General features: G+C 41.1%; 1 protein-coding gene across 1 annotated transcript; it reads left to right on the top strand.

The window, feature by feature from the left end:
- The first annotated feature begins 8668 nt into the window (after positions 1–8668).
- LOC114053456 (HLA class II histocompatibility antigen, DM beta chain) lies at positions 8669–12870 on the top strand. Its single transcript, XM_027876536.1, is given in 6 exon segments — positions 8669–8932; positions 9309–9593; positions 10774–11055; positions 11988–12104; positions 12227–12262; positions 12830–12870. Coding segments are annotated over 6 exon segments (807 nt in total). The 5' UTR covers positions 8669–8862; the 3' UTR covers positions 12847–12870.
- Positions 12871–15416: the final 2546 nt, after the last annotated feature.

Genomic DNA, 15416 nt, shown 5'->3' with positions numbered 1-15416 from the left:
TAAAAGCCTTTTCTTGTCTGTTTCATGTGAAATAATTTACCCCATTCTACCTCTCCCTTTGTCCTCCCAGTATAATCCTCTCTCATCCCTTAATTTTATTCTTCAGATATCGCCCCTTCATCTTCAACTCACCCTGTGTCCTCTATTTATGTGTCTCTCTCTCTCTCCTCTCTCTCTCTCTTTTATCTATATATACATATCTATAATTTTCCCCTCCAACTACTCTAATATTGACAAACGACTCATGAGTTACAAATATCGTCTTTCCACACAGAATGTAAACAGTTCAACCTTAATAAGTCTCTTATGATTTCTCTTTCCTGTTTACCTCTTCATGTTTCTCTTGAGTCTTGTATCTGAAAGTCAAATTTTCTGTTTAGCTCCAGTCTTTTCATCAAGAATGCTTGAAAGTCCTCTATTTCACTGAATGTCCATTTTTCCCCCTGAAGGATTATGCTCAGTTTTGCTGGGTAGGTGATTCTTGGTTGTAATCCTATTTTCTTTGCCCTCCAGAATATTATATTCCAAGTCCTGCAGTCCCTTAATGTAGAAGCTGCTAAATCTTGTGTTATCCTGATTGTGTTTCCACAATACTTGAATTATTTCTTTCTGGCTACTTGCAAAATTTCCCCTTGACCTGGGAACTCTGGTGAATTGCCTTTTCCGCAAATGTACCCAACACATGTGCCATTATACTATAAATCTGGGCCTACTCTTTGCACAAATGCTGTATTTGTGGGAAAGTGTGCCCCAAGTTTATGGGAGGAATGTTTTTTAAACTATTATTGTTACACCATCCTAATAACTCTTTACAAAGTGTTAATTTTGTCTTTTGATTGATTGTTAATAGTAAGCACGCTGATAGGGGCATACGAGCTACAGTATTAGCAGTGCAGATCTACAGGGTTACCCTTAGAACTTGATGTAGCAGCCACTCTGTAGGAACTCTATCCATGAGTTGAGTGCAAGTTTAAGGAATAACCTAGACAGGATATTACACACAAAGCTCTTCCTAAGATTCACTTGGTGAGGGTGAGGAGAGTGGTGGGGGTGGTGGTGGAAGAGGACCTAAGGCATGAACCATTGAAATGGCTTCCTGGTTACCTAAGGCCATTAAAAAGACAAACCCACAAGGATCCAGTGCACCTTAGATGTGTTGAATGTTCTGCTGCTAGGCATACCATATTGAACAGATGTGTTTCTATATGAAAACAGGGGCAAGGGTTGAGGTACATAGGGTGATTGCTACTTTAGGTATTTATAATGATGATGTAGCAAGAACAGCAATTAGAAAATATTCTTGCCATAAACCTGATGCATATTTTCCCTCAAATACACACAACAGCAGTAATGGCATATCATGGCTGAAGTGTGGGAAAAGTGATGCAGATACAGAGGATGAGGTGATCAGATGACAAAATATAAAACTGTGGCATCCTGTGGCAAGGGTTCTTCTGGTGGTATATTGAAGGACTGCGCCGGTTGCGCCGTGCACTCTCCTCCTATAAGGAGCAGGCTGCCAGGGTCATACTTACCAGTCTTCGGTGCCCACCCGGATAAACACAGAGACGAGCCAATCAGGAGGTGCAAACACTCGAGCTTTATTCAGAGGCCATCACAGCAAGGTCAAGCAGGAAAGCCAGAGCAAGAGAGCAGGAGCAAGAGAGAGCGAGCTCCGACCCCTACCGCCCCTATATACCTTCCTAGCCCCTCCTCCTCAGCCCACCTACTAGTCATTGATTGTAGGATCAGATACCGGAAGGAGATGTCTGGGGTTAGCGCTGCACCAAGGGAGAGGACGTGACACAGGAGGCTAGGACCGGATACAGGAAGGAGACGTCTGGAGTTAGCGCTGCACCTAGGGAGAGGACGTGACAAAGGAAGCTCGTTCTCTGCCGTCCCACTCCCACGTGGCACAGCCCCCTGCCTCAGGAGCACATGCTCCGGTTACTTCCCCGTATCCAGTTCCTATCCCAGTTCACCACAACTCCACATGGCACAGCCCCCTGCCTCGGGAGTGTGAGCTCTGGTTACTTCCCCATATCCTGTTCCTACCCCATCTTGCCACAACCCCCATGTGGCAGTAGCCAACATCAGACAATCCCTCACAAAGGACCTTCTGCGGGACAGAGAAAAGGCTCCCACTGAACTAAATTGATAAGCTTAGTGGATATTAAAGGAGATTGATGTGGGAGATGAAGATAATGCTAGAGGGATCATTCCCTGGATGTTGCTAATATTCTTTAAGAAGCTAGATTGCTAGCCTAAGAAAAATGAATGCAAACTGGCTCTATGTATTCAGTAACTAGAGATAGAGCTCTTCATTTTTAATGACGAAGTCCTGAAAGCAGAGATGGACTGGATTACAGCACAAGTGAAAGGGGTGATGCTGATGGATAAAGTAAATATGGTCTCTGACCTTGATCAGTGGTTGTGCTCAAAAATGTGTTAAATCCTGTTGAGATCAGGACTACCAAGGAAAAGAATAGGAAGAGTGAAAATGAGAACTGGGAATCTGTCCTAGCAGTAAGAAAGCCTTAGGTTTACCCTATTACTAACTTCATAGAGGAATTACTATCTCTACAAGAAAGACTGGGGAGAGATTGTGGGTTGATGGGCTTTCACCATCAAGGAACTTGGGAGGTTGCAGGGGAAGTTTAAATAACAACCTGATTATTCACTGGAACAGTGGTTATTGAGGGCATGATCCAAAAGAACTAATTCAGAGATAGTATCTGTAGCAGAGTTCCATGGGAAGTTCACAGAAGACTTGCTTTTGCAAATTCAGTATGGAACCATATTTTTAAAAATCTCAAATTTTTGATTTCTCTAAAAATATTAAGAAACACTATTCTTCAGCCTAAAAACCCTTTTCAGACTTTTCTCTTTAGGAAAGTGAGAAGAACAAAAGCTAGGACCTTCCTTTGAAATGGAATAAGAGTGACAACCACATTTAACTCTTTTCTAGAGAGTAACTGTCTTCCCACCCATCTAGAGTGATTGGTACCATTATCCATTTAGGGATAGTGTCTTCTCTTTTGAAAAACAAGATTAAGATAGTGATCAAAGGAAGAAAATCTTAAGGAAAAGTGGTCCAGAATGGTGACTCTTCTGGAATGTTAATCATATACTGTATTTTAACATATTATGATTTTTACTTTATTCAAGATTCCTATGAATGTTATCTGAAATCTTCTTGGAGAAGAGAGTCATGTTGGAAGGCATGGTAGACTATGCCAATTTGGCCATCTTTCTCCCCAAGCTAGAAATGACTTGGCTATAATGTTAAATTCATTAAAATTATTTCTGGCAGACTTGAACCTAAATGAAAAAGTATAGAATTAAAATTTTTTTCCCCTTCAGTACCCATTAAATCTGTTAGAGTCCCCAGATGGGGACTGTCCTGTGACTAGCAGTTGTACATACTTGGACCCAATCTCTAGCAAGGAAGGTCTTCAAGAAATGGGGTGAATTTTCCAAAAGAGATGGATTTGATAGACTGGATCTATGCTGCTCTCCTCCTCTTCAACTTTGGCCTTCCACACCCCATGACTGACTTGGTTTGGGGCACTTAGAACCTGCTTTTGGGTAGAGGCTGCCCAAATTTTGTCAAGCTATGGCCTCTCCCAGACTTCCCCACCACAATATCACACAGGTATCAACTAGCAAATCTTCTATTTTTAATTCTTTTGATTTTGTTTTATTGTTTCTTGATGTCTCACAAAGTCATTAGCTTCCACTTGCCCAATTCTAATTTTAAGGAATTATTTTCTACAGTGAGCTTTTGTACCTCCTTTTCCATTTTAGCCAATTCTATTTTTTAAGGAGTTCTTGTCTGCAATGAATTTTGGTACCTCTTTTCCCATTTGGCCTATTCTGCTTTTTTAGGTGTTATTTTCCTCAGTATATATTTTTTGTGCCTCCTTTACCAAGTTGTTGACTCTTTTCTCGTGATTTTAAAAATGATTTTATTTTATTTTTTTCTCATGATTTTCTTGTATCACTCTTCTTTCTCTTCCTAATTTTTCTCTTTCTTACTTGATTTAAAAATTATTTGCTTATTTTTAGTTTTCAATATTCACTTCCATAAGATTTTGATTTCCAAATTTTCTCCCCCCCCAAGATAGCATGCAATTTGATATAGGCTCTACATATATATTCACATTAAACTTATTTTCACATTAGTCATATTGTAAAGAAGAATTAGAAACAATGGGAGAAACCACAAGAAAGAAGAAACAAACAAACAAAAAAAGAGAGATCAAATAATATGCTTTGATCTGCATTCAGATTCTGGATGTGGACAGTATTTTCCATCATGAGTCTTTTGGAGTTGTCCTAGATCTTTGCATTGCTAAGAAGAGATAAGTCTTTCAGAGTTAGTCATCATATAATGTGGCTGTTTCTGTATATAATGCTCTCCTGGTTCTGCTCACTTCACTCAGCACCAGTCCATATAAGTCTTACCAGGTTTTTCTGAAGTCCTCCTGCTCATCATTTCTTATAGCACAACAGTATTCTATTACATTCATATACCTCAACTTGTTCAGCCATTCCCCAACTGATGGACATCCCCTCAATTTCCAATTCTTTGCCACCACAAAAAGAGCTGCTCTATATGTTTTTGTATATGTGGATCTTTTTTCCATTGTGTGATCTCTTTGGGATACAGACCTGGAAGTGGTATTGCTGGGTCAAAGGATATGCGCAATTTTATAGCCCTTTGGGCATAGTTCCAAATTGCTTTCCAGAATGGTTGAATCAGTTCACCAACTCCACCAACAATTCATTAGTGTTCCAATTTTCCTACATCTTCTCCAGCATTTATCATCTTCCTGTTTTGTCATGTTATCTTACTTGATTTTTAAGATCCTTTTTGAGCTCTTCCATGGCCTGAGACCAATTCATATTTTTCTTTGAGGCCTTGGATGTAGCAATTTTGATTTTGTTGTCTTCTTCTGAATTTGTGTTTTGATCTTCCCTGTCACCATAGCAACTTTCTATAGTCAGGATCTTTTTCTGGGGCTAATCCATTTTTCCAGCCTATGTCTTGACTTTTAGCTCTAAGTTAAAGTGGAGTGGAGGGGGCACTGTCCCAAGCTTCAGGTTTTTTGTGCTGCTGCTTTCAGAGATAATTCTGGGGACCTGTAAGTTTTCCATTCTTCCAGGATGGTATAGTTTAAGGAGAAGTATGTTTACCAGTCTAGCCAGTGCTTTGGTCTGTGAGTGACCACAAGCACTCTTTTCACCCTGGCACCATGACCAGGGTTCTGCCTCAGGTGCCAAAGGAACCCCTGTAATCTCCTTCTGACCAGTTGTCTGAGCCCGTTACTGTCCATGGGCTGAGAGGTCCAGAAACTACTGATTCAGTTGCCCCCAAGGCCTACTGCTTGTTTGCTGGGGTACAGCCCATGCTGGTGCAGCCTGTACTGGACTGTACTTTACTTTCACCCTGGTACAACAGACCTTTCCTACTGAACTTCTAAATTGTTTCGGGTTGGAAAATTGTTTCACCCTGTCCTTTTGTGGGTTCTGCCACTCCAGAATTTGTTTTGAGGCATTATTTAAAGTTGTTTGGAAGGGTTTTTGGGGAGAGCTCAGGTGAGTCCCTGCCTTTTCTCTACCCTTGGCTCAACCTCTTCTCTAAGTTGGTTTTTTTTTTTTGAGAGTTTAAAGTCTCATCTGAGAGAAATTATTTTTTCTATTATATTTATAATCAATGATTAAATTAGGATCCAGGTTTTTCTCCTCTATTTAGGGCCCAGCCCCTATAGAAGGTCAGTCAGTCTCTGAAAGACATGACTAATTGATGAGATTGCCCTAACTCTTGGGGAACAGGCTCCTGGATCTTGGGCCAGACCCCACCCAACTAGGAGACCTTACTTCTGTTTAGAATAGGACTGCATGAGGGCTGAAAGTTGTGCAGGCCTGCTTTAGAGTGTAAACAGAATCTAGTCTGGGCAAGTTCTTGCCTCAAGGAGAACAGCCCCTGTCCTTTTACCCCTCCAAAAGAGGGGTACAAAAAAAGAGGGGTAAAAGAATTGAGGGTGACCCACCTCATGAAGGAGGAAACCAACCAAAGTGGTCTGGATAAAGATTCCATTGTCCAGATTGCTGGAGGCAGCTGAGCGCATTATCAAACCACATTCTCAGCAGAAGGAGCTGAAGACTTCTAGCCCACCTCCTCATTAAATGTCTACCAATCAGGGTCGATTTTCACTTGTTAGGGACATTCTCTTTCAAAAAATACTTAAGGCTTTCAGGCTCTACATGTTTTTATTTTTGGTTTCCAGAGAGAAACCACTGATTATTAGCTAGCCTAGTTAATAAATTGATTATTTATCACCCAGAAACTCTGCCTTTTGGGGTTTTTCACTCATAACACATAATTGCTGTTATATTTTTCCATATCAAGTAAATTCTGACACTTATGAAAATTAAAATAACTCAAGAACCTTTATAGATTATGGTTTGAAATATTCAACAATTAAATTTAAGTTATTTACATAAATTGCTTTATGACAATTGGGTATCAACATTTTTTTCTTTTAATAAGGGGAGTAGTTGCTATGTAAAGTTTGGAAATCACTGTTCAATCATCTTACTACTCCTACAGTTTAGGATGAGACAATCTAAGGTTTTATTTGGGAACCATCGAAAGTTTGGCATTTCCCCAGTGTTCCCTCTAGAAGAGAATGTAGTGCCACCAGAATGAGTACAAGATTCCCAGGGCTCAGTCCTTGTTGGTGGAAGGAATCAGGTTAGTGGCTTCTTGAAACTCCACCTGGTGGTTAAATTGGGGTTGAAATAATATGGAGAAAAGGTGGGAGGGATGGAGCAGCTTAAGCCCCTTCCTGAAGATTTTCTGTCCTAAGGTAGGGGTGAAATAGTATCTAACCCAAATAGGAGACCAGCTCCCTCCATCTTTTCTTCCTTATCCCTTCCACAGGGACCTCAGAGAAGATAGAATATTCATGTATCTTGATTATTTGCCGTAATAGAGATATTTGGTATAGATGATAATGGTACAGATAATTCTAAATAGGATATGATTGAAGAGAATTCTTTTTGTTCTTGTATACTTTATGAATATACAGATTTTTTTTCTTCAGCATCAGATTTACCTTTCTGATTTTGTTTTGCTTATTGTTAAAATAAATTCTCATTTTCTGACAGCTAAGAAGTGCTCCCAGGAGACCCTATGGGAAGGGAATCTGGAATTTTATATGCAGCACAGATGATTTACAAACTATATAATCCACAAATAGGCAACTAAGTGCTCATTTAAACTACCATTTTCATCCTGGAGGTGATGGTGGTGATGAAGAAGTCTTTACCTCGTTTGACTAAAATGACAGGTTGAAGGGGGAACTTCTCAAAGGCCAAATCAGTATCAATTTATTTAAGGAGAGGGTTTTCAGAGTATGAAGACTCCCTAGGTCTTGCCCCCTGGGAGCTCACAGTTGGTAAGTGGATGGGGTCTATTGGTCACAGAAAAAAGCTCAGAAGGAAATGAATATTGAAGAGGATAGAAAAGAGGAAGTAGCACAAACCGAGGGAGGGAATTTCCAGTCTCTGGAGACAAGGGGTCCTAAGACTCATAACTTCCCTTTCTGTGATCCAACTGTTTTCTACTCAGCTAGTCCTTGTCTTCAGCCTTCCCTGCCTGCAGAGGTTAGAACCTTTCCTAAACAATGAAACAGACAGATTCCAGACAATTCTTGGTTCCCTAATTTTAAAGGATGAAATTGAGTGCCCAGTCAAGGAACCTCTGGGGAGAACACTAGGGAGCAAAGGGGCAAAGTTATGGGCAGCCTTGGCTACTAGGAACAGTGAGGTTGTTTTCCTCACTGAATTGACAATTAATTTATGCTCCTTTGATCTTTGGGATGGTTTGTATCTTTCGGGATGGTTTGTATGTGACTTCCAGGTTCCCCTTTGCAATCTTATTTGCTGCTTATTGCCTCTTTACAATGGTTACTTATAAACTTACTATACTGACTAGAAAGTGGGGGTGGTCAGGGGGACCAGAACAAGGTAGTGTTAATACTCACTGACCCTGGGGTCCCTATACACAGATTTGCTGTCTTTTAGGTTTGTAGTAGTATTAATGTATACTTTGGTTTTTTTTATCATCAAAGCTAATTGAAATAAATATTTTTGAAGTCAAAGAAACTGACCAGCTCAGCTCAACAGAATAGTCATGGTTAATTCAGAATTGTGAAGGGACATGACAGCTACCTGTAAGCATTTGAATGGTTATTATATATGGAAGAACTATTAGACTACTTGACCCCAGAGGTCAAAAATCTGGACAATGAGAGGAACATGTCAGTACTATGCAAAGAAAAAATTCCTGCTAATTAGAATACAATTAGTATTCAAAGAGTTGAACGGGCTGCCTAGGAAGGTAGAACGTCTTAGTTCACTTGAGATCTTTGGAAATGCTGTAGAAGGTATTCTTTACCAGCTACAAACTGCACTAAACGACCAATGAGGTTCCTTCCAAATCTGCAATTTTGTAAAGATGTAGTTGGAGTGGCTCTTCCTACAGAGGCCTGTGCTGGATAGGATTCACCCAGTAACTGATGATGCCACGCCGAGGACTCCAACTATTGGTTTTCACATATGTTCCCACCCACCTAGCAAATCTCTGAGCTACTGGTTTGGGACTTTGACATTCGGCTAGGGTAAAAAGGTTCAGGATTGAGGAGAACCAGCCTAGAACTTCAAAACATTACTTAGCCTGGCCTGAGAAGTCACTTGTTTGCTTTGGGCCGTTCAGACCCTCAAACTCAGGATCATCTGCAAAGCTCAGGGTGGAAGCATTGCTCCAAACTCTAGAAAATCAAATCCATTGCAATGCTCAAGCAAAGAATGAGGTTACTCCACCTACTACTACTGGGCTTCAGCCTGGGTTTTTCAGGAGCAGGTAAGGCACATTTCTTCTCCATTATATATTCCCTCAACACTCCTTTCCCATTGCCTTACTTTTTTGGGACTTTTGGGAGATTTAGAGAATTTTCTCAGAAGAAATTGGGGGCTCTGTATGGATTGCTTCTCCTTGGGAAAAAATCTGCCTTGGAATGGGTGGTAGATAGCATCTGGGGGAATCTCATTAAGGTCAGTCATGCAAAACTGCATGGAGGCAGAAGACTCCTTTCTGCACCTTATCTCTGTTCTTGTGTATGAGGTCTTTCTCTGGGAAGGACTCTTGAGTTCTTCACTTGGATGCTCAATGAGATAGAGAGGCTTTGAAGCTTGTAGTGAAGTAGCAAGCTTGACCTGTTCCTCTATCCTGGCCCCAGCAGGGGGCTTTGTGACCCATGTGGAGAGTGGCTGTATACTGGATGAAGAAGGATCAGTAAAGGACTTCACATATTGTATCTCCTTCAACAAGGATGTGTTGACCTGCTGGGACTCAGAGGCTAACAAGATGGCCGCCGTTGATTTTGGGGTGCTGCATCCATTAGCCGAAGAGCTTTCTGAAATCCTCAGTAACAGAAGTGATTTTATGGACCATATGAACAAAGGACTCCAGGACTGTGCCAGTCACACAAAGCCCTTCTGGGGATCATTGACCCAAAGGACACGTAAGAAGGAAGGGGCTGCAGAAAGAGATCCAAGGGAATGGAAGTGGAAGAGGGAAAGGGTGAAGAGGATCAGATGGATAGGATCAATATAGTTCAGGACTTGGGCAGAGGGGAAGCAGATGGGGAAATGTACGGAGATAGGAAGCCTTCCTCCAAAGGGAAATGATTTGGATTAGGGCTGGTGGTAGAAGTAGGGAATGGGGGACAGTAGGATTGTGAGGTGAGTTTTGACCGGGAAAGCTTGGAGGACTGAGTATTGGGGTATGACTAGTAATTGGAGTGTCTTGGAGTGGTAGGGGAGAGAACTAGACTTGGGCAGAGGGCACAAAGAATTGCTAGGATGAGCTTTTCTGCAGGAGAGGATGAAAACAGTATCAAATCTCATTAATTTGTACTCTTCTATTTGCATTTACCACCATTTGTGGAAAGTCAATTAGTGTTACTCTTTGTTTCATGGCATCAAGACTGTTAAAACTATAAGAGAACTTAGAGATCATCTAGTTCAATCCCTTCCTTTTCTAGATGAGGAAACTAAGCTTAAGAGGGGAAGTGACTTGTCTAAGCTATAGTTATTCTAGAAGAAAGACTTCATATAGCTAATGCATTTTAAAAATAAAATTAGGAGGGAATTTTAATTTTTAACCTATATTTTAAAATAAACTATTAAAACAAACTCTTTAGAAATTTCTACTTACAAATGGTTGTATGTGAATTATAAGCTTTATCTATTAATTAAAACACTAAAGTCCTGCTTCAACGAGTCTATGAATCTTCAGTAGGTAACAATTTTTTAAGCTTAGTGGTTAATGTATGTACTTGGAAGTAATCTGTCATTTTGTTACCAAGTTCTAACAATTCAGATTTTTTTCCCTCATTGTGTAAGAGTGACTATCACTATATAATTTTTTTCAAGAGGTCATTTTAGATGAGACAAGGAAGGAGGGAAAGGTGAAGGAGGCATGGGAAAAAGGAATTACTGAGGCAGGAGGAAGATCTTATTTCTGAAATACAGAGGAGAAAGTGCCAATGAAGGAAGGAAAGCTATAGGGAAGGAGTCAGACATCAGGAGTACACACAGGAAAGAAACTGAATTGAGGGAAACTGTTGGTGTGTTTCTTGATTTCTGCTTCCCTTCTCCCCTCCCTAGTCTGTAACAATGCCATGCCTTACTCTCTCCCAGGGCCACATCAGCAGGATAGAAGCCCCATACATAACAAGCCAGCATCACTGACTCCCTTGTGTTGAATGGTGTGGTCTGGGCTACTTGCACTGATGGTGGCCATTTTGTGGTTGAAGAATGGGCAGCCTATCCCAAACAGTGGCATCCAGAGGGCTGTACAATCCAATGGGGACTGGACTTATCAGACACGATCCTACTTACCCCTTACCCCCTCTAGTGGGGATATTTACACTTGCCATGTAGAGCACAGTGGAACTTCCCAGCCTATCTTGCAGAACTGGAGTGAGTATATTTTCAGTGTGGGCATATGTTGAATACATTTGAGGAAAGGAGGGTGCCAGAGGGATTGTGTGCCAGAGGTGAAAGGAGCATCTAAGTTTATAGAAAGATGGAGTTAAGGTAAGGTGGTGATATTAATAGCTGATATTTTTACATATACAGTATCATCTGACTTTCATAATAACCTGGGGTAACACAGGGAGTTAAGGAAGTCTTGAAAAGGAGTTATATTTCAGGGACAGACCCAGGGGAATAGCATCCCACTTTGTTGCAAGCTATGGAAATGCTGTCTTACAGGTTTTATAGGGCTGGGTCTTCTCAGATGCGGATGCATTGTTACGAACTTGAAGGGCAGCTAAGGTAGGGATGGAGAGCACAGTAGGAATTCTATATGTAGGACAAGTCTACCTTAATAGAAGAGTTACAAAAGAGAAGCCTTCCTCAATAGGTGATCATTCAAGTAGGATAATTCCAGTCTAGGTCAGATTCTAGGGAGATTGATTGTTTAGCTAAGGAAATGATAATCAATGTGAGATGAGAAAGTATGAGGCGTTGGATGTGATAAGCATGGAAGAGATATACAAGGATCAGGAACTTTGGAAATGATGCCCTTTTTCAGAGGACTTGATAAGAAGGGGGAGTTGCCTAGGATAGTCAAGTAAAGGACATGAATAAAATTAGTCATCACAACAAGAATGTGAGTTTTCCAGCTGGAAATACAAGGGAGAGGCACACAGACATTTGAAGTTTTCAAATGCAGGATACATGTAAGGTGATACAGGGATATAGCATTCCTGCGTTTGGATGATGTAATTTAGTTTTCTGATTCTTTGTATGCACTTGTATGTGCAGGCATATGTATATGAATTTGGGAATCTGTTGGACCCACTAAGGGGAGCACCGAGACTGACCCCTGTAACACTGTGTCCCTACAGCACCTGGCCTCTCTCTGAAGCAGATAATGAAGATCTCTGTATCTGTATTGACTCTGAGCCTCGGCCTCACCCTCTTCGTCCTTGGCCTGGTTGCCTGCCGAAAAGCTGGCTTCTCTGGTGAGTTCCCCTTCTGAAGTGCTGTCCCTAATATCCATTCCAAATTGTGTTTGTCACCTCATTCCCTCTCACTATGACATTATCCCCACATCTTTTCTAACTGCATCTTTCTTCTTTTCTAGACTACACTCCTCTCTTGGGGTCCAATTATCCTGAAGGTAACTCCAATCTCTACGTCTGTCTATTGATTTATCTCCCATTCTTTTGGTTGGTGATGACACCTGAGACTAAAGATATCTCCCTATCTTTGTGGAATTGTAGAGAGTAAGAGTCTGAGCCAATTGCCCACGGACAAGGTTTATAGAAGAGGTCACCCTCTGAGAGCCTGAAATTGATACCCATCATCCAAGCAAATCCTACAGAATTTAAGAGCCCCCAGGGCATTTGACAAGGGTGGTTTTTTTTGGGGGAGGAAGGAGAAGGTGCAGGGGTGGGGAACCTGCAGCCTTCGGGCCACATGTGGCTTTCTAGATCCTTAAGTGTGGCCTTTTGATTGAATCTAAATTTTGCAGAACAAATCTAGAAGGGCACATGTGGTCTGAAGGCTGCAGGTTCCCCACTCCTGGTATAGAGTTTACTTTTTACCTTTTTAAGAAGGCCTAGAATGTTAAATTATGTTATTGCTCTGTGGGCTTTGGCCTGGAGGTGGACAGGGGTAGGGCTATGTCTAAGACAAACTTCTTAATGGTGGACTCCTCATCATCTTCCTTCTCTTTCTACCATAGGTAGAAACTTCTCATAAAGGCTGATACTCTGAAGCCTCAGCTCAATGGATAGAGTGCTTGGCCTGGTATCAGGAAGACCTGATTTCAGATCTGGCCTCAGACTTGTGCTGTGTGAGCCTGGACAAATCACTTGACATCTGTCTGCTTCAGTTGTCTTATCTGTAAAATGGGGCTAATGATAGCACCTCCTTCCCAGTGTTGTTGTGAGGATCAAATAAGAATAATTGTAAAGTGCTTGGCACACAGTAGGTATTATATAAATATTAGGTTTTATTATTATCCTTTCCAATTGGGAATAGGAACTCAACTGTAGTTGGTTACCAACTAACTCTCATATCTACCTCCTATACTCTTCTCCTTATTCCCCAAAATGCTTTCTCCTTAATTAATGTCACCCCTTTCTTAGGTTCTGTTCACTTCTCCCTTGGACACCTTGCTAAACCATCCCTCCTCACCTTGGGTAACTCAGGGAAAACTCCTCCTTGAGCCTGTCTGAAAACAGGAGGAGGGGGTAGAAAGTACCTGTCCATAAGGTTGAAATGAAGGAAAAGGGATACCATTCTGACTCTCGTTTTACTATTGGCGACACTGAACCAATAAGTAATCTCTTTGGAATAAATCTTAGAGCTCCTTGTGTGTAATCACTTCTCATTCCTGGGATGAAGGGAAGTGGAGAAAAGTGGCTCTGAGATCTAGTATTCTAATTCAAAACATTAAATACCTACTATGTGCAAAGCACTGTGCTACAGTTTGAGGATGCAAAGGTAAATTCAACAAATTTATTAAGCATCTATTATAATCAGGCACTATATTAGGTGCTGGGGATACAAAGACAAAAATGAAACATTCCCTGGTCTCAAAGAACTTATATTCTACTGGAAACATACTCAAATAACACATTCACTTCAGGAAGAAGAGAGCATTCACAACACAGGGCAACAGGAAAGGTCTCATCTAGAAGGTAACACCAGAGCTGAGGGAGCGTTGAACTAAGCTGGGGATTGTTAAGATATGGAAGTGAGAAGGAAGTGCATTTCAGGATTAGAATAGCCTGTGCAAAGAGGCAGAGGTGAGACATGGAATGTTATGTACAGGAAATAACAGTAGGCCAGATGAATGGAACCACGTTTGTGAAGAGTAAGAAAGAAATGACTTGGAAAGGTAAGGGAGGGCTATATTTTGGGAGGCTTTAAGTGCTAGGCTGAGTGTGTTATTTTATCCTAAAGGTAATTGGGAGCCACTGAAGGTTTTTGAATATGAGAGTATCTTAGAGAATAACAATTTGGCACCTGTGTGACGATGAGGAGAGGAGAGTGGAAGTAGGGAGACTAATTGGGAAGCTATTATACTAGTATAGGTAAGAGGTAATAAGGTATAACTAAGGGAGGAGCTGTGTGAGTAGACAGAAGGGAACAGAGGTAAGAGAGGTTGTGGGAATCAGCAAAACTTAGCAACAAGCAATATGACTGGTGCTGGAGAGGGAAAAATAAAGGATGAATTCAACCTGAGTGACTAGGTTAGCAGTGCCAGCAATAGAAATAGGAAAGCTTGCAGAAGGGTTGTGTTTGGGGATAAATATGAGTTGTGTTTTGGACATGAATTTGAGATACCTATTGGACATTTAATTGGAAATGTCCAGCAGGCGGTTGATAACATAGGACAGGAATTCAATAGAGATATTAGGACTGGATTAACAGATTTGGGAGTCATCTGAATAGAGATGATAATTGAAGTACTAGAAACTGCTGAGCTCACCAAGAGACTGAGTTTAGAGAGATATGAGGGCCCAGGAAAGAGGAAGATCATGCTTGGTGAGCAGGAGAAGATGATTTGACAAGGAGACAGAGACCTTACCCTGAGTTTACCAGTTAATGGCGGGGAAATGAAATGTATACAAATGAGTGTAACACAGGTTAGAATACAAAGTCCCAGAGGAGGCCTATTCTTACCTTACCAAATGTTCAGTTTTCTCTCCCTTGTAAACTTTGTATATACTTTATATGGTTATCATTTACTTTTCTGTGAATATGCTGTTTCCTCCTATTAGAATGCCCTGAGACAAGTATTTTGTGTATGTGTGTGTGTGCCCGAATCTAACACAGTGCCTGGCATATACAGCTGTCCATGTAACAATTTTCCCCATCACGGGTTTGATGTATCTGGGGTCAGCATAAGAAATTAAATAGGAATTTTTTGGGGAGTTTTGCAGAAGTTGCAGATGACACACAAAGGCCAGCAGGTGACACAGAGCCTATGACCAAATACTTAACCCAAATTTTACAATAAGGTACTGTTAACACCCTATAAAAGAAAAAGAAAAAATCAGACTTTTCCTCTAGTACAAAGGGAGGGCCAAAATTTTTTAGTCGGATTTTCCAGATCGAGGGGGTGCCATGCCCCTAATGCCTGAGATGTGGAAGGGATAACTGTAGTAATGCTTGATGAATGAAGGGATGAATAGGAGTGATCAAAGAGAGTGCCTGAGATTCTAGGAGGCAGGGATCACTTCTAATTGGAGGAAATAAGGGAAAGCCTCCTGGAGGTGGCAGCACTTGAGCTAGGCTTTGAAGATTTTAACAAGACATGG

This window comes from Vombatus ursinus, unplaced genomic scaffold (assembly GCF_900497805.2).
Source record: "Vombatus ursinus unplaced genomic scaffold, bare-nosed wombat genome assembly UNPS02014811.1, whole genome shotgun sequence".
Lineage (NCBI taxonomy): Eukaryota > Metazoa > Chordata > Mammalia > Diprotodontia > Vombatidae > Vombatus > Vombatus ursinus.
This window is presented reverse-complemented; position numbering and strand designations above follow the sequence as displayed.